At 49.0% G+C, this 19,280-nt stretch overlaps 1 protein-coding gene across 1 annotated transcript in view; it reads right to left on the reverse strand.

The window, feature by feature from the left end:
- The window catches only part of nrbp2a (nuclear receptor binding protein 2a), a 202,229-nt gene that overhangs the window by 17,190 nt on the left and 165,759 nt on the right, over window positions 1-19,280 (reverse strand). The window contains exons 10-13 of the mRNA XM_078535906.1: window positions 18,136-18,231; window positions 14,615-14,747; window positions 8,201-8,303; window positions 4,262-4,312 (exon numbers count right to left, since the gene is read on the reverse strand). Of these exons, the coding sequence (XP_078392032.1) occupies window positions 4,262-4,312; window positions 8,201-8,303; window positions 14,615-14,747; window positions 18,136-18,231 (383 nt within the window). The remainder of the gene's footprint in view (window positions 1-4,261; window positions 4,313-8,200; window positions 8,304-14,614; window positions 14,748-18,135; window positions 18,232-19,280) is intronic.

A 19,280-nucleotide genomic window follows, 5' to 3' on the forward strand; every position in this document is an offset into this window, starting at 1 on the left:
GTATCCCCCAATCCCGCCTCATTAATCATGAATTACCAGGAAACACACCGGGTCACTGGCAGACTGACCGCTCATACCCAGCCCCGCCATCACCTCAGGCCTCCAGTAAACCTGGCACCGTGTTTAAAGGGCACTCCTGCACAGGGCCAGCTCTCCTCATCGATCGGAAGCTGCTGCAAAGCCACCGCTGTCACATGCTGCCCCCAAATTTAACCACGCCTCCCTCAGACGCCTACTGGATGCGGTAGGGGCCCCGTCACAAACTCCTTTACCCCCCTCTGGGCAAAAACCAGCAAGCGAGGTCACCAACCCAGCCTGGGAGGCGATGGCAGTGGTCAGCGCCAATGCCCTGCGAAAGAGGGCAGCCACCCAGTGCCAAACGTCAATGCATTCTCTTGGTTCTACCAGGGTTAGTCACTCCTCTCATCACTCTCAACTCACACACTCACAAACCCAACACACATCCACAGGGCCCTCACTCACTGCCAGTGCAAGGGACATCACCATTCACTCTCTCACACTCACCGTCATTGTCCTCATCCCGTCCATGGGATCACTCACCACCCACACAGGCCGGGTATACTTATCATCTGGCCCATCTCCCCATCTCTGTCCATGCAGGACAAGCTGACACACAACAAGAGGGAGAGGTCACAGACCGATGGAGGAATGCCCGAAATCAAGGTCCTCATGGCCTTTGAAAACAGAGCCATCCAGCTGGCCGGTGATGTCCGGGACCGGTCCTGTGCTGACGGTGAGGTCAGCGCTGCTCAACCAAGTGAGGATCCAGCAGTGCAACATCCATCAGACACCCAGGCTGTGAGTGATGTGTCCTGTTTCACAGGCCACTGCCCTGCACTAACTATCTCCCCTTGCTTTCACAGACACATCTGGGAAACAGCCGACAGAGTCAATGACCCAGGGCCTCCAATCAAACCCCAAGGGAACCTCTGAAGAGGAATCTGGAGGCACCCTCCCTGAAGTCCCATCACAGCCTCACCCACACCCTCCACCAGCGCAGAGACACACACCTCAGTGGGACCTAGTTCTAGAGTAGCCTCAGGATCACAATCTGGTGAGCACATCGCACTGTCTGATCCACAGCAGGCGGAGGCTGGGACTTCCCAGGTCCCCGACACTCGGAGGAGCTGCTGGAGGCCAGAACTTTGCTGAGTCCGAGTCAGATGATGAGTCTCTGGACTCGGTCATGTCACAGTTGTTGGAGCTGCAAAGACAAGCTCGGGAACATCAGGAAGGGATGTCCGCTGCACTCCTCAGATTGCAAGACACGATGGAGGAGTCTGTCTGCCTTCAGGCCGAGGTGATAGCGCCGGCATTGTCAACGCACCAAGGTCAACACTGGCAGGATGGCGGCTGCCATGGAGACCTTGGTCCAGGACGTCACTGCTGCACGGGCTTAACCCCATCACTCATGCCACCCAAAAGTGTGTACGCGAGAGGGGTGTAGAACAGCTCGATCTCACTCCAGCTTCCCCTTCTCCTCAAAGAGTCAGCCTGGGGCCCTCGGACACCCATAGGGAGAAGGATCAGCAGGACCCTGGGCCCATCCATACAGGTGATTCCAGGAGTATCTACCCAACCAAATCCCCACTTCCTGTGACCTCCGCAGCTCCAGCTCCACAGGCCGAGGAGGGTGTCACTGCCACACAGCAGGACCCCGAAAGCAGGCCGGGGCCCCTCCAAGTCTCAACCCTCCAGAGGACGCCCGCCAAGCTCATCACAGACAGGGTGTCACAGTCAGCAGGCTGCCTCCACCTCTGCTGTGGATGTCCAGGGAGCACCAAGACGTAGCGGCAGGGTTAGGAAGGTTAAGAAGATGTAGTTGCACAGCCTGGGGCACGGGTGTTAATCACTTGTACATAATGTTCACTATTGTCAATAAACTCCTAAGAATATCTCTCTGCCTATAGCTCCTTGTTCTGATGAGCAGTGTTCATGTCACTCAGATGTGAAACCTTTCTGCACAAAATAAAGGCAGGTGTCTCAGTCCAGGGCCTCTCCCCTGTGTCTGTGCAGCCTTCAGACCACAGTGATGGTCCAGCCTCACACTCCCTGGACACATTACTGATGGCTGCACCTCGATGGTGCTGGTCATTGCTGCCAGAATGTAGTGGGCAGGCATCACAGAGTTCCCTCATTCTCTCTGTGTGCTCTCAGCACCTTTAAGGTGGGGCTGGTCCCCATCTCTTCAGCATCTGTGACCAGTGAGGCTGTGCTCCAGCTCCTGAAGGGCTCAGGTGCTGAAGGAGGACAAAGGATCAGGTGCATTTAAAGTTTCACGGCTACATCTCTATATGACCCTGATCACAGAGAGTGAGCTGCTCTCTTCTTCTTCTCTGCCCCTGTCAGCCATGAGGCAAATCACTAAATCACCAGTCTCCAAAATCCTGATGTTCTCCTCCAGTAGGGTCAAAGAGAGAGACATGTGGGTTAGGATGGGTATACTAAGAACCGCTCTTGGTTAAGTCTGAAGGCCTCTTCACACACGCTGGAGAGTGTTGCCCACCACTTGGATGGCCAGAGTTTAGTGCGCTGCATGGCTGCCTGAAACCTCACTCACCTCCGCCCTATTCCACCTGACCGATTGGCAGCAGCTTTGCCCACTGGACTGCAGGCTGTGCTCTCAGCTCAGGCACAGGCACAGGCTCAGGCACAGGCATTCTCCTAACCCGCGCTGCAAGGCTGCACTGTTAGCCTCAACCATGGGGGAGACTGGTCCAGCACTGGGAAAAAGCGACTTGCCTGTGCCTCACCCCCTTCCGAATGTGCAGAGCCTTTTCCCTGGTGCGTCCTATGGGTGACGCTCGTGAGCGCTGAGCAAGGCCCTGTGCCCTCACCTCCCAGTCCCTGTGCCCTCACCTCCCAGGCCGTGTGCCCTCACCTCCCAGGCCCTGTGCCCTCACCTCCCAGGCCGTGTGCCCTCACCTCCGAGGCGTGTGCCCTCACCTCCGAGGCCCTGTGCCCTCTCCTCCCAGGCCGTGTGCCCTCACCTCCCAGGCCGTGTGCCCTCACCTCCGAGGCGTGTGCCCTCACCTCCCAGGCCCTGTGCCCTCACCTCCGAGGCCCTGTGCCCTCACCTCCGAGGCCGTGTGCCCTCACCTCTGAGGCCGTGTGCCCTCACCTCCCAGGCCGTGTGCCCTCACCTCCCAGGCCGTGTGCCCTCACCTCCAAGGCCCTGTGCCCTCTCCTCCCAGGCCGTGTGCCCTCACCTCCGAGGCCGTGTGCACTCACCTCCGAGGCCCTGTGCCCTCACCTCCGAGGCCCTGTGCCCTCTCCTCCCGGGCCGTGTGCCCTCACCTCCGAGGCCGTGTGCACTCACCTCCGAGGCCGTGCGCACTCACCTCCGAGGCCGTGCGCACTCACCTCCGAGGCCGTGCGCCCTCACCTCTGAGGCCGTGCGCCCTCACCTCCGAGGCCGTGCGCCCTCACCTCCGAGGCCGTGTGCACTCACCTCCGAGGCCGTGCGCACTCACCTCCGAGGCCGTGCGCACTCACCTCCGAGGCCGTGCGCCCTCACCTCCGAGGCCGCGTGCCCTCACCTCCTAGGCCCTGTGCCCTCACCTCCCAGGCCCTGTGCCCTCACCTCCTAGGCCCTGTGCCCTCACCTCCCAGGCCCTGTGCCCTCACCTCCTAGGCCCTGTGCCCTCACCTCCCAGGCCCTGTGCCCTCACTTCCAAGCTCCCCTCGAAGTTCAGGTCACCAGGTGCCCGCCTTTTAAAGGCAGCTGTGAAACCCGCCGCTCTGTAGTCACGCCGATGTGTGTGGTAAATTTGACGCGGGGAGGGGGGGGCGATGGCTTTGGCGAGCAGGGCTGATAATGAGACCCAAGTGTATGAAAGTTATATTCCAGCTGTGCAGCAGTGGGAAAGGCTGCCCGCCATTGGCGGGAGGAGTGGACAATCACAAACTGGTTTCACGATGGCGTGGAACTGATTTTTGGCCTTTCTCACCACATTGTCCACTCACGCCAGCCGTGACTTCCAATGTCAATGGGGCTGGGAAATTCCGGCCAACATTCCATGTGTTGTACCTGCAGCCTAACCTTTCCTGATTCATGTACCAGGACACCCAGGTCCCTCTGTACTGAGTTCTGCAATCTCTCTCCATTTAAATAATTTGCTGCTTCCCTATTCTTAACAAGGTCATTAATTGGTGTTTTAGCAAACACAGAAACTCAAACAGCCAATTACAAAAGCCTGTTCTGCTTGTGAGTAATTACTTCACCACTTAAAATACTCACTTCACATCCTCCAGGAACTTATCCAGTTCCAATGTGGATACATGGGAATATCTAGAATAGAGGGACAACAGGCAATGAATCAAACATCAATAAATGGAACAATGAATTGTTGCATATGGAACAAAACCTGATCCCTGATCCCCATTGGTCAGTGCTGACCCCTCAGATTCCTGATTGATCTGTGCTGACTCCTCAGAACTGCTATCAATACGAGGTTTTATAAGGTGGTTACGTTTTAAACCGATTCTTTATTTTAAAGTAAAATGGAGTAATGAAGAGGGTCATGTGATCTGCTATGCGTTCTACCTGACAACACAGCCTGAGTGGCTTTGTTACATTGGAGATGGGGGGCCCAGGTCATGTGCTATTGAAATGCACACGCCAGTTTAACAAACGCAGGCACAGGTATTCTTGTTAATGCAGAATTTCTTTCTGAGACATTTTGAATAACTCAAGAGAGAGAGAAAGAACAGCGTTGCTGCGGTCTACAGAGAGAAAAGGTTGGTTTCTCTGTTAGCTACCAGACAGAATGCTGGAGACAGCTTGTTTAAGGGCCGGAGAGAAGGAACCTGCAGTGACAGCCCTGACGAGACGAGGAGAGGAAATCCCTGGAATGGGCCTTAGAGCTGAAAGTCGGTTTGGGAATTCTGAGAGGATTGAGGGACAGGACCTTTGACAAGCACTGAACATTTTGACTTGACAAAATGGGGAGATGCCAGCCCATTGGAAGCTGAGAAGGGCTGTGGACTGTTTCCCACAAAGACTGTAATCCTGTGGGAAACATGCTGTAATGTGTATATATGCAGCGCAGGTAATTGACCACGCTGAGGGTTAATTTTTTTGTAGTTTACAATATTAGTTACCTGCTAGTTAATGTTTAGTTATGTTGCTTTTAGTTTGTTTGTTACAATAAAAGCCTCAAAGTTTGAAACCTTGGCCTGGATTTTCATCAAGTCGGGGTGACTTGGGAATCCTTTCAAAATGGCAGGTGGATCCCGATTCCGGGATTCCCGACCCCATTCCCGGGCTGTCGGATTTTCAGGAATGCCTTTAAAGCAGGCGGGCTGGTTTGGGTCAAAAGCCCACACCTGGCACTCCCAACCAGGTCAGCTCCATCGTGGAGACAGGCATGGTGAGCTCCTCCGCAATGTTACTGGACTCTGGCCAGGTTATCCAGACTCATGGTTCACGGCCCTCAGAGGAGTCATGAACCCTTGTCTACAACCCTTCAAAGTTAAGTTCAGAAGGCCCTCCTCATGCCCTCTATGTCAAGCTATGGGACTTCTATCCCCATTGACCCACTATAGAACTGGGTTCTAAAGGGTCATAGAGTCATAGGGTCTACAGCACAGAAAAAGCATTGAGTCTGCGCCAGTCAAACAAGTGCCTAACTATTCTAATCCCATTTTCCAGCACTAGGCCCATAGCCTTGTTTGCCATGGCATCGCAAGTGCACATCCAAATACTCCTTAAATGTTATGAGGGTTTCTGCCTCTACCACCCTTTCAGGCAGTGAGTTCCAGATTCCCACCACCCTCTGGGTGAAAAAATTCTTCCTCACATCCCCTCTAAACCTCCTGCCCCTTACCTTAAATCTATGCCCCCTGGTTATTGATCCCTCCACCAAGGGGAAAGGTTCCTTCCTGTCTACCCTATCTATGCCCCACATAATTTTATACACCTCAATCATGTCCCCCCTCAATCTCCTCTGCTCCAGGGAAAATAACCCCAGTCTATCCAATCTCTCCTCATAACTAAAACTCTCCAGCCCAGGCAACATCCAGGTAAATCTCCTCTGCACTCTCTCTCCTGCAATCACATCCTTCCTCTAATGCAGATTGCAGAACTGCACGCAATACTCTAACTGTGGCCTAACCAGCATTTTATACAACTCCAGCATAACCTCCCTGCTCTTATATTCTATGCGTTGGCTAATAGAGGCAAGTATCCCATATGCCTTCTTAACCACCTTATCTACCTGTCCCGCTATCTTAAGGGACCGGCGGACATGCACACCAAGGTCCCTCTGATCCTCGGTACTTCCCAGGGTCCTACCATTCATCGTGTATTCCCGTGTCTTGTTTGTCCTGCCCAAGTGCATCACCTCACACTTATCCGGATTAAATTCCATTTGCCACTGATCAGCCCATCTGACCAGCCCGTCTATATCCTCCTGTAATCTAAAGCTATCCTCCTCACTATTTACCACCTCACCAATTTTCATGTCATCCGCGAACTTACTGATCAACCCTCCTACATTCAAGTCTAAATCGTTTATATATACCACAAACAGCAAGGGACCCAACACCGACCCCTGTGGAACCTCACTGGACACAGGCATCCAGTCACAAAAACACCCCTCGACCATCACCCTCTGCTTCCTGCCACTCAGCCAATTCTGGATCCAATTTGCCAAATTGCCTTGGATCCCATGGGCTCTTACCTTCGTTATCAGTTTCCCATGCGGGACCTTATCAAAAGCCTTGCTGAAGTCCAAGTCAAATGCATTGCCCTCATCTACACACCTGGTCACCTCTTCAAAAAATTCAATCAAACTGGTCAGACATGACCTCCCCTTAACAAAACCACACTGACTGTCCTTGATTAATCCCTGCCTCTCCAAGTGTAGATTAATTCTGTCCCTCAGAATTGCTTCCAATAGTTTCCCTGCCACTGAGGTTAGACTGTAGTTCCCTGATTTATTCCTTCCCCCTTTCTTGAATAACGGTACCACATTGGCTGTCCTCCAGTCCTCTGTCACCTCTCCTGTGGTCAGAGAGGTATTGAAAGTTATTGCCAGCGTCCCTGCTATCTCCTCCCTTGTCTCACTCAACAGCCTGGGATACATTTCATCCGGGCCTGGAGATTAATCTACTATTAAGCCTGCCAGACCACTTAGAACCTCCTCCCTTTCTATGCTAATTTCTTTAATTATATCACAGTCCTTCTGCCTGATTTCCATACCCACGTCGTCCCTCTCACTTGTGAACACTGACACAAAATATTCATTTAGAACCCTACCTACATCTCCTGGCTCCACACACAAATTACCACTGTGGTCCTTAATGGGCCCTACTCTTTCCCCAGTTACCCCCTTACTCTTAATGTACTTGTAAAATAACTTTGGACTTTCCTTTATTTTACCTGCCAATGTTTTTTCATGCCCCCTTCTTGCTCTCCTAATTTCCTTTTTAGGATTCCCAGGCACATTCTATACTCCTCTAGGGCTTCTGCTGTTTTGAGCCCTCGGTATCTGCCATAAGCCTCCCTTTTTCTCTTTATCCAATCCTGTAAATCCCTCGACACCCAGGGTTCCCTGGATTTGTTGGTCCCACCCTTTGTCTTTACTGGAATATGTTGGCCCTGTACTCTCCCTATTTCCTTCTTGAATGAGTCCCACTGCTCTGACGCAGATTTACCTAAAAGTAGCTGCTCCCAGTCCACTCTGACCAAATCATATCTGATCTTATTAAAATCAGCCTTCCCCCAATTTAGAACTCTGATTTCTGGCCCATCCTTGTCCTTTTCCATAACAACCTTGAATCTAAGAGTTATGATCACTATCTGAAAAATGGTCTGCACTCGCCCCTCATCTCTGATTGGTCTGTACTCACCCCTCAGACCCCTGATTGGTCTGTACTCAGCCCTGATTGGTCTGTACTGTTTTAGCTCAGAGTCCATTCAGACAGTGGCCAGGATTTTGCGGCCCAGTGTGACAGGGGTGAGGCTGTAAAATGCGGCGAGTCATCCTAAACACCATCGAATTCCAGCCAATGTGTATCCTGCTTCATGATTCCTGGATCAGTCAGTGCTAAACTCCGAGTTCCCTTCCTCTGTCAATCCACAGCTGATCATCGGTTTAATGTCAGGTTAATATTAGTTACTAATTCCTCATTGGTGACTCTCTGAGCTGTGGATAGGATTGTCACAACCTCTCACCTCCACTGAACCCCAGCACGATCCTGGTGCTGAATCTCTGCCATCACTGCACTGGCATTAATCCTCTTGGTCATCTCCTCCACACAGTTATCCTGCATCAGGTCTAGAACAATAAGCCAAGCTGCAGTTAGAATCAAACAGCTACTTCATCATCCATAGAGTCATTTATTGTACAGAAGGAGGCCATTCAGACCATCAAGTCTATTCTGGCTTCCCACAGAGCAATCCGCTCAGTCCCGTTCCCGCGCTCTATCCCAGTATCCCTACAAGTTGATCTCCTTCTAGTGCCCATCCAATTTCATTTGAAATCGTTGTCTCCACTTCCACTTCCCCCCCTTAGCAAGTTCCAGGTCATTTCCACTCACTGCTTAAAAAAGTTCTTCCTCACATCCCCCTGCATCACTTGCCCTAAACCTTAAATCTGTTTCCTCTACTCCTTGCATCATCAGCCAATGAGAACAGTTTTTCCTTGTCTCCCTTACCTAAACCTGTCATCACCTTGTACACCCTTATCAAATCCCCCCTCAATCTCCTCCGCTCCAAGGAGAACAACCCCAGCTTCTCCAACCTCACCTTGTAACTAAAATCCCTCATCCCTGGAACCATTCTGGTAAATCCCCTCCTCACCCTCTCAGGGGCCCTCACATCCTTCCTAAAGTGTGGTGACCAGAACTGGACACAAGACTCGAGTTGTGGCCTAACCAGAGCTTTATAAAGATTCAGCAGAACTTCCCTGCTTTTGTACTCAATGCCTCTATTAATGAAACCCAAGATCCCGTACGCTTTGTTAACCTCTCTCTCAATATGTCCTGACACCACCAAAGATGGATCTACATAGACCCCCAGATCCCTCTGTCCCTGCGCACTCTTTAGAACTGTGACATTAAGGCTATATTGCTGCCCTGTACCCTTTCTGCCAAAATGCATTGCCTCACACTTCTCTGTATTAAATCCAGCTGCCACTTGTCTGCCCATTCTGCCAGTCTATCTATGTCCTGTTCCAGGTGATTCACACCATCCTCACTGTTAGCTATTCCTCTACGTTTGGTATCATTGGAAAATATTGAAATTTTACTCTGTATTCCAAGACCCAAGATTTTTATATATATCAAAATACGCAGTGGTCCCACCACTGCCCCTTGGGGAACAGCATAATGTCCACCATCCTCCAGTCTGAAAAATGACCATCAACTGTGACTCGCTGCTTTCTGTCCTTTTCATCCAGTTGGGCAAGTCTAAAAGCCCTGTATCTGAATGCACGGAGAATTCGCAATAAGGTGGATGAATTAGCAGCACAAATAGATGTAAACGGGTACGATAGGATTGTGGTTATGGAGACATGGCTGCAGGGTGACCAAGGCTGGGAACTGAATATCTAAGGGTGCTCAATATTTAGGATGGACAGGCAAATAGGAAAAGGAGGCGCTGTTAGTTTTTTTTATTCATTCACAGGATGTGGGCTTCACTGGCTGGGCCAGCATTTATTGCCCATCCCTAATTACCCTTGAGAAGGCGGTGGTGAGCTGGCTTCTTGAACCACTGCAGTCCATGTGGTGTAGGTACACCCACAGTGCTGTTAGGGAGGGAGTTCCAGGGTTTTAACCCAGTGACAGGGAAGGAACAGCGATATATTTCCAAGTCAGGATGGTGAGTGACTTGGAGGGGAACTTCCAGGTGGTGGTGTTCCCATCTATCTGCTGCCCTTGTCCTTCTAGATGGTAGTGGTCGTGGGTTTGGGTGGCGCTGTCGAAGGGATCTTGGTGAATTCCTGCAGTGCATCTTGTAGATGGTACACACACTGCTGCTACTGTGTGTCGGTGGTGGAGGGAGTGAATGTTTGTGGATGTGGTGCCAGTCAAGCGGCTGTTTTGTTCTGGATGGTGTCAAGCTTCTTGAATGTTGTGGGAGCTGCACTCATCCTGGCAAGTGGGGAGTATTCCATCACACTCCTGACTTGTGCATTGTAGATGGTGGACAGGCTTTGGGGAGTCAGGAGGTGAGTTACTCGCTGCAGGATTCCTAGTCTCTGACCTGCTCTTGTAGCCACAGTATTTATATAACTAGTCCAGTTCAGTTTCTGGTCAATGGTAACCCCCATGATGTTGAGAGTGGGGGATTCAGTGATGGTAATGCCATTGAATGTCAAGGGGTGATGGTTAGATTCTCTCTTGTTGGAGATGGTCATTGCTTGGCACTTGTTTGGCATGAATGTTACTTGCCACTTATCAGCCCAAGCCTGTCCAGGTCTTGCTGCATTTGGACATGGGCTGCTTCAGTATCTGAGGAGTCATGAATGGTGCTGAACATTGTGCAATCATCAGCGAACATCCCCACTTCTGACCTTATGTTGGAAGGAAGGTCATTGATGAAGCAGCTGAAGATGGTTGGGCCGAGGACACTACCCTGAGGAACTCCTGCAGTGATGTCCTGGAGCTGAGCTGACTGACCTCCAACAACCACAACCATCTCCCTTTGTGCTAGGTATGACTCCAACCAGTGGAGAGTTTTCCCCTGATTCCCATTGACTCCAGTTTTGCTAGGGCTCCTTGATGCCACACTCGGTCAAATGCGGCCTTGGTGTCAAGGGCAGTCACTCTCACCTCACCTCTGGAGTTCAGCTCTTTTATCCATATTTGAACCAAGGCTGTAATGAGGTCAGGAGCTGAATGACACTGCTGTAACCCAAACTGGGTATCAGTGAGCAGGTTATTGCTAAGCAAGTGCCGCTTGATAGCACTGTTGATGACCCCTTCCATTACCTTACTGATGATGGAGAGTAGACTGATGGGGCAGCAATTGGCCGGGTTGGATTTGTCCTGTTTTTTGTGTACAGGACATACCTGGGCAATTTTCCACATAGCCGGGTAGATGCCAGTGTTGTAGCTGTACTAGAACAGCTCGGCTAGGGGCGCGGCAAGTTCTGGAGCACAAGTCTTCAGTACTATTGCTGGAATATTGTCAGGGCCCATAGCCTTTGCAGTATCCAGTGTCTTCAGCTGTTTCTTGATATCATGTGGTTCCTTGAGGTCATAACTAGCAGAATAGGTAAGGGAGAACCAGTGGATGTGGTGTATTTGGATTTTCAGAAAACTTTTGATAAAGCCCCACATAAGAGGTTAGTGTGTAAAATTAAAGCACATGGGGTTGGGTGTAACATATTGGCATGGACTGAGAATTAGTTAGCAGACAGGAAACAGAGAGTGGGAATAAATGACTCTTTTTCAGAGTGACAGGTGGTGACTAATGGGTTACCGCAGGGATCAGTGCTTGTGCCCCAGCTATTCACAATATATATCAATAATTTGGATGAGGGAACCAAATGCAATATTTCCTAATTTGCTGATGACATGAAACTAGGTGGGAATGTGAGCGATAAGGAGGATGTTAAGAGACTTCAAGGCGATTTAGACAGGTTAAGTGAGTGGGCAAATACATGGCAGATGCAGTATAATGTGGATAAGTGTGAAGTTACACACTTTGGTAGGAAAAACAGAATGGCAGAGTATTATTTAAATGGTGATAGATTGGGAAATGTGGATGTACAAAGGGACCTGGGTGTCCTTGTACACCAATCACTGAAAACAAGCATGCAGGTGCAGCAAGGAGTTAAGAAGGCAAATGGTATGTTGGCCCTCATTGCGAGAGGACTTGAGTACAGGGGCAAGGATGTCTTACTGCAGTTATACAGGGCCTTGGTGAGACCACACGTGGAGTATTTTGTGCAGTTTTGGTCTCCTTATCTAAGAAAGGATATACTTGCCATAGAGGGAGTGCAGTGAAGGTTCACCAGACTGATTCCTGGGATGGCAGGATTGTCGTATGAGGAGAGATTGGGTCGATTAGGTCTGTATTCACTGGAGTTTAGAAGAGTGAGAGGGGATCTCATTGAAATGTATAAAATTCTGACAGGGATGGACAGACTGGATGCAGGGATGATGTTTCCTCTGGCTGGGGGTGTCTAGAACAAGGGGTCACAGTCTCAGGATACGGGTAAGGCCATTTAGGACTGAGATGAGGAGAAACTTCTTCACTCAGAGGGTGGTGAATCTGTGGAATTCTCTACAACAGAGGCTGTGGGGGCCAAGTCACTGAATATATTTAAGAAGGAAATAGATTTCTAGACACTAAAGGCATCAAGGGGTATGGGGAGATAGCGGGAGTATGACGTTGAGATAGAGGATCAGCTATGATCATATTGAATGGAGGAGCAGGCTCGAAGGGCCGAATGGCCTACTCCTGCTCCTAGTTTCTATGTGTCTATGGACACTGACCCTCCTGTTCCATAGTCTTAATTTTGTTAACCAGCCTTTTATGTGGTCCTTTGTCAAACACATTCTTAAAATCCATACTGACAACATTGACCACATTCCCTTCATCAACCTTCTCTGTTACCTCATTAAAAAATTCAATTCTATTAGTCAGGTGTGATGTGCCTTTTACAAATCCAATGAACTCAAACCTCTCCAATAGCCCAGTGATTATTTCCCTGATTATTGTTTCTGAAACCTCCTCTACTACTGATGTTAAACTGACCAGCCTGTAGTTACTAGCACTGCCCTTACACCCCTTCTTGAATAAGCCTGCCGCATTTGCACTCTCCAATCCCCTGGCACCTCCCCTGTATCCAGGTGTAGTGGGGCATCTGGCAGCAGATGGTGATGAGGGGTCAGCGCTGAGCAAGGGAACTGGTCGCCCCCTGTCAGTCCCTCCCTGCAGGAAGCAGTGTCTTTGGCCAAGCTAAGAGTGAAGGCAGGTGCCACGGTGCAAGGGAGAAAGAGCACGGGGAAGTCCAGGACTTGTGAGTTGCAGTGAGGTGAGATCCAAGCGCATGAATAGGGCAGCTTGAAGCTTCTGACAGTGGCTAGAGCCAGGAAGGGGAATTGGAGATGTAGTTAGGCTGACTGCAGCACCCTGAGTCTGAGAAGCCACACGGAGAGAGAGAGGAGAGCAGGACAGCAACATAGAGCAGGAGTAGCAGTTCCAGTGAGTTACTGCGTGAATAGGGCAGAGATCAGGAGCATCGGCCGTGATTACTCACTGTAAATGGTTTGTTCCTTGAAGTTTATACAGCTTTGAGGTCGATGGAATAAATATACCCTGTTTTATTACCTTTGTGCAGTCTGTGCGTTTGAATTACACAGGGAAAATTGGAGGATTAAGACAAGCCTCTCCACTATCTCCACTCCCACTCCCCACAGGCCATCCTGTCTGGGTGAATTATCTGCTCCAAGCATAGCCATCTTTTCCAGAACCTCTTCCCTCTTAATTCTGACCCCATCAATTATCTCCACCATCTCCATTTCTCCTGATATTTTGTCAGCATTCTGTTCCTCAGTAAACACCGATACAAAGTCTCATCGACTATTCTATCCTGCCCTGCCCTTGAATTTCATCCCATTGAAATTAATCCTCTTCAAATTTAGAAGTTCTACCTGAGATTGCTCTTTGCTCTTCTCTATTACTGATCTAAACCCTGTGGCACAATCATCTCTTTGACACAAATATTCCCCACAGACACATGGTCCACTTGACCCACCTCATTTCCCAGCACCAGATCCAACAAACCTCCTTCCTAGTTGGGCTGAGAATATACTGATCAAGGAAATTCTCCTGAACACATTTCATCCCCCTCCTTATCCCTTTAGCATTTTCCCGATTGATATTTGGGCAGTTAAAAGTCCCCCATTTTCACCACTTTCACCATTCTTGCACATCTCCCTCATTTCCCTGCAGGTCTGTTTCTCCTTCTCTCTCTGTCTCTCCAAAATGAATCACTTCACACTTCTCTGCATTAAATTTCATCTGCCGCATGTTGGCCAATTTTATCAGCCTGTCTACATTCTCCTGAAGTTTACTTCTATCCTCTTCGTGATTTAATATGTTTCTGAATTTGATGTCACTTTACAAACACTGATATTATGCCCAGCAGAGCCATGTCTAGGTCATTAATATATATCAAGAAAAGCAGTGGTATTCATCCTGACCCTGGGTGACATCACTGTATACATCCCTCCTGTGTGAAAAACAACCATGCACCACCACTCTCTATATCCACAATCCCAGAGTCAGAAAACAGGAGCCTGGAGTGAGACTCCAAGACTTAGAGATGAGCGTCAAAGCCCTGGGACACCTCCCTCTCCTTGGGAATAAGGGTTCTATCCCTGTGACCCATGGAAGGAGGCTCCAAATCCAGGGAATGGGATCCAAGCCACAGAACCCTGAGAATGAGGATCCAAGTCCCAGAAATGAGGGACTGAGCCCCAGGAATGAGGGTCTCACGCTTGGGACCCCTGGGAATGACAGCCCAAGCTCTGGGAATGAGGGAGGTAGAGTGAAGCAGCCATGGAGGAGATGTTGCAGATGTGTACAGGTGTTGCTCAGACAAGGCAGTCTGTATGTACATAAGCCATTCACATTGGTTGTTGATGAAGGTGTGAGCAGCCAAGAGCTTGAGTGAGTGAACCTCAAAGAGAACTTGATGGAAGAGAAGGTCATGGGCACTCGGTCGTTGCAAGGGGTCTCGAGCCAAACATTTCTGGATAAATTCCTGGAACCAGGGAAACACACAACAGTCACTTGGGGAATTGAAATTAGGCCGCTGAGATAGTTTATAAACATCACCGGACCAGAAGCAGTCTTAGTGTCTCTCACAGTATAAGATATTTGCCATCTCCTCTAATAGTATAGGATATATACCATCTCCTTTAGTAGTATAGGATATATACCATCTCCTCTAATAGTATAAGATATATACCATCCCCTCTAGTAGGATAGGATATATACCATCCCCTCTAGTAGTATAGGATATATACCATCCCCTCTAGTGGTATAGGATATATACCATCTCCTTTAGTAGGATAGGATATATACCATCTCCTCTAATAGTATAATATATATGCCATCCTCTCTAATAGTATAGGATATATACCATCCCCTCTAGTAGTATACGATATATACCATACCCTCTAGTAGTATAGGATATATACCATCCCCTCTAGTAGTATAGGATATATACCACCCGCTCTAGTAGTATAGGATATATACCACCCGCTCTAGTAGTATAGGATATATACCATTCCCTCTAGTAGTATAGGATATATACCAACACCTCTGGTAGTATAGGATATATAGCACCCCCTCTAGTATTATAGGATATATACAACCCCCTCTGGTAATATAGAATATATACCATCCCCTCTAATAGTATAGGATATATACCATCCCTTCTAATAGTATAGGATATATACCATCTCCTCTAATAATTTAGGATATATACCATCCCCTCTATTAGGATAGGATATGTAGCAACTGAGTGGCTTGCTAGACCATTTCAGGGGGCAGTTAAGAGTCAACCACATTGCTGTGGGTCTGGAGTCACATGTAGGCCAGACCAGGTAAGGACAGCAGATTTCCTTCCCTAAAGGACACTAATGAACCAGATGGGTTTTTACGACAATCGGTGATAGTTTTATGGTCACCATTACATGGACTCGCTTTCAATTCCCTGATTTAATATTTAGTTGAATTTAAATTTCACCTGCCGTGGTGGGATTCAAACCAGTGTTGCCACAGCATGAGCCTGGCTCTCTGGATCACTACCCCAGTGACACTGGGCTGTATTTTCATCGTTGTGACAGGTAGTGGGGAGGTTGGGAAAATGCCCGGCTTGCCCCACCCACCTGGGGAGAAAGTGCCAGGAATGGTGGGATTTTCATTCCAGGAAAAATTCAGAGGCAGCCATAGGGTCCACCCGGCGCCTTGGCAGATGTTTAAAAGGCCTGCCTCAGTGCTGTGAGGCTTCATCCCAGTTATAATGAAAAGAATAAGGTCCTCTAGCCCTCATCCTTCACATCCCATTGCCTCTGAGGGGCCGTGAACCACGACTCTTTGAGAAGCTGGCCAGACTCCAGGTCATGCATATCTCTGCAATGGAGCCAGCCAGGCCGGGAGTGCCGGGTGCGGGCTTTTAACCAGGACCGACACTCGCCCTTTAAAGACTCTACTGAGAATTGGAAACCCTGGAACTGGAGTCGGGAATCCTGGGATTGGGTGCTGGCCACCATTTTAACCCCTCCACAGAGTCTCCTCAACTCCATATAAGCCCAGCCCATTAAGCCACTGCCTCCTCCAGGCATCTCGCCAAGGCTCCTTCAACAGCACTCTCCAAACCCACGACCACTACCATCTAGAAGGACAAGGGTAGCAGATAGATGGGAACACCACCACCTGGAAGTTCTCCTCCAAGTCACCCACCATCCTGACTTGGAAATATATCACCGTTCCTTCACTGTCACTGGGTCAAAATCCTGGAACTCCCTCCCTAACAGCACTGTGGGTGTACCTACACCACATGGACTGCAGCGGTTCAAGAAGGCAGCTCACCACCACCTTCTCAAGGGCAATTTGGCATGGGCAATTTAAATGACGACCCAGCCAGTGAAGCCCACACCCCGTGAATGAATAAAAAATGTGGAAGCCATCACTGTGCCTTTGGGTGATGTTGCCGAGGGGCAGCAAGTGGATGAGGAACAGGAGGGGCCAAGGATTGATCCTCGGGGGACACCAGCAGGAGCGGGGAGGGAGCAGCAAGAGAAGTTATTACAAGTGATTCTCCAGCATTGATGAGAAGGGTAAGAATGGAACCAGGTGAGGGCAGGTCCACCCAGCTGGGTGAGAGTGGAGAGGTGTTGGAGGAGGATGGTGTGGTCAAACCCTGTTAAAGGCTGCAGACAGGTTGAGGAGGATGAGGGGGGAAAGTTTACCCCTGTCACAGTCACACAGGATGTCACTTGTGACTTTGATAAGCGCCATTGCGTTACTGAGAAAGGGGCAGAACCCTGATTGGAGGGATTCAAACATGGAGTTCTGGGAGGTGACAACACAAGTCAAATAGTATATTGGCCTTTGTTACAAGGGGATTTGAGTACAGGAGTAAAGATGTCTTACTGCAATTGTACAGGGCCTTGGAGAGACCGCACCTGGAGTATTGTGGGCAGTGTGGGTCTCCTTACCTAAGGAAAGATGTACTTGCCATGGAGGGAGTGCAACAAAGGTTCACAAAATTAATTCCTGGGATGGAGGGATTGTCCTATGAGGAATGATAAAATAGACTGTGTAGTTTAGGGCTGGATTTTTACAGTCCTGTTGTGGTGGGGATGGGGCAGTAAAATACAGCGAGTCATCCCAAACTCCATTGACATCGATGGAACCATAAAGCCCCACTGGCTTAAAATTCCATCCTTGGAGAATGAGAGGTGATCTTATTCGAACATACAAAACTCTTCCAGGGCTCAATAGGGGAGATGCAGGAAGGATATTTCCCCTAGCTGGGGAGGGGGGAATGGGGGGGTCTAGAACCAGGAGACACAGTCACCGAACAAGGGCAAGTTATTTAGGACTCAGGTGAGGAGGAATTTCTTCACTCAGAGGGCTGTGAATCTTTGGAATTCTCTACCCCAGAGGCTGTGGAAGCTCAGTCATCGAGTATGTTCAAAATGGGAATTGATAGATTTCTATATGTTAATAAAATCAAGGGATCCGGGGACCGTGCAGGAATACGCTGTTGCAGTAGAAGATCAGGCATGACCTCCTTAAAAAGCAGAAGGGGCTCAAAGGGCTGAATGGCCTCATCCTGCTTCTGTCCCTTATGTTCTTAACAAATTCAAGGACTTCTCACCAAAGAAAATAAAAATATATCCTTCCCATTTTATAATACAGGATATAAACCCTCCCCGCTCAAACATTAGGATAAATATCAAAGCAAAAAACTGCGGATGAATGAGGATAAATATACTTTCTCCCCTCAGAGTTTAGGAGGTAGATATGTATCCACCCCTCTCAGTTTAGGATATACCCCCTCTCCTCTCACTGCCAATGGTCCCGCCATGTGTGATCGCTCAGTGAGTCAGAGACCAGTGATCAGAGCCAGTCCTCACCTTCATCAAAGGGTTCTCCAGAGATTGTGTGGCGTTAACGATGGAATTGGGTGACACGTTGTTCTCTGCATTCCTCTGCACTTCTAACACAGCCATCTGGTGGCATAACACAAAACAGATGGGAAACCATGAAATGCACGTTGCCTGGTTACCTCAAAGATATCACAGAATCACAAAATCACAGAATTTTAACAGCACAGAAGGAGACCATTCGGCCCATCATGTCTGTACCAGCTCTCCAAATGAGCATTATCACCTCGTGCCACTGCCCTGCCTTTTCCCTGTACCCCTGCACATTGTTTCTATTCACATAGTCATCTAATGTCCTCTCAAATGCCTCGATTGAACCTGCCTCCACCACACTTCCAGGCAGCGCATTCCAGACCAGAACCACTCGTTTTGTGAAAAAGTTTTTTCTCACATCACATTTGCTTTCTTTGAAAATCACTTTAAATCTGTGCCCTCTCGTTCTTGATCCTTTTACGAGTGGGACCAGCTTCTCCCTATCTACTCTGTCCAGCCCCTTCATGATTTTGAACATCTCTATCAAATCTCCTCTCAGCCGCCTTCTCTCCAAGGAGAACAGTCCCAACCTCTCCAATCTATCCTCATAGCTGAAGTTTCTCATCCCTGGAACCATTCTTGTAAACCTCTTCTGCACTCTCTCCAATGTGTTCACACCCTTCCTATAGTGTGATGCCCAGGACTGTACACAATACTCCAGCTGAGGTCTAATGAATGTCTTATATAAATTCAGCATAGCCTCCCTGCTCTTGTACTCTCTGTCCCTATTAATAAAGCCCAGGGTACTATCTGCTTTATTAACTGCTCTCTCCACCTGTCCTGCCACCTTCAATGATCTATGCACATATACACCCAGGTCTTTCTGCTCCTGCACCCCCTTCAAAATTTCACCCCTTATTTTATATTGTCTGTCCATGTTCTTCCTATCAAATTGCATCATCTCACACTTCACCACATTGAACTTCATCTGCCACCTATCTGCCCACTCCACCAACTTGTCTATGTCCTCTTGAAGTTCCACACCGTCCTCCTCACAGTTTACAACACTCCCAAGCTTCGTATCATCCGCAAACTTTGAAATTGCCCCCTGCACACCAAGATCTAGATCATTAATATATATC

The sequence above is a fragment of the Cetorhinus maximus genome, chromosome 3, assembly GCF_964194155.1.
Source record: "Cetorhinus maximus chromosome 3, sCetMax3.hap1.1, whole genome shotgun sequence".
NCBI classification, from domain to species: Eukaryota; Metazoa; Chordata; class Chondrichthyes; order Lamniformes; family Cetorhinidae; genus Cetorhinus; species Cetorhinus maximus.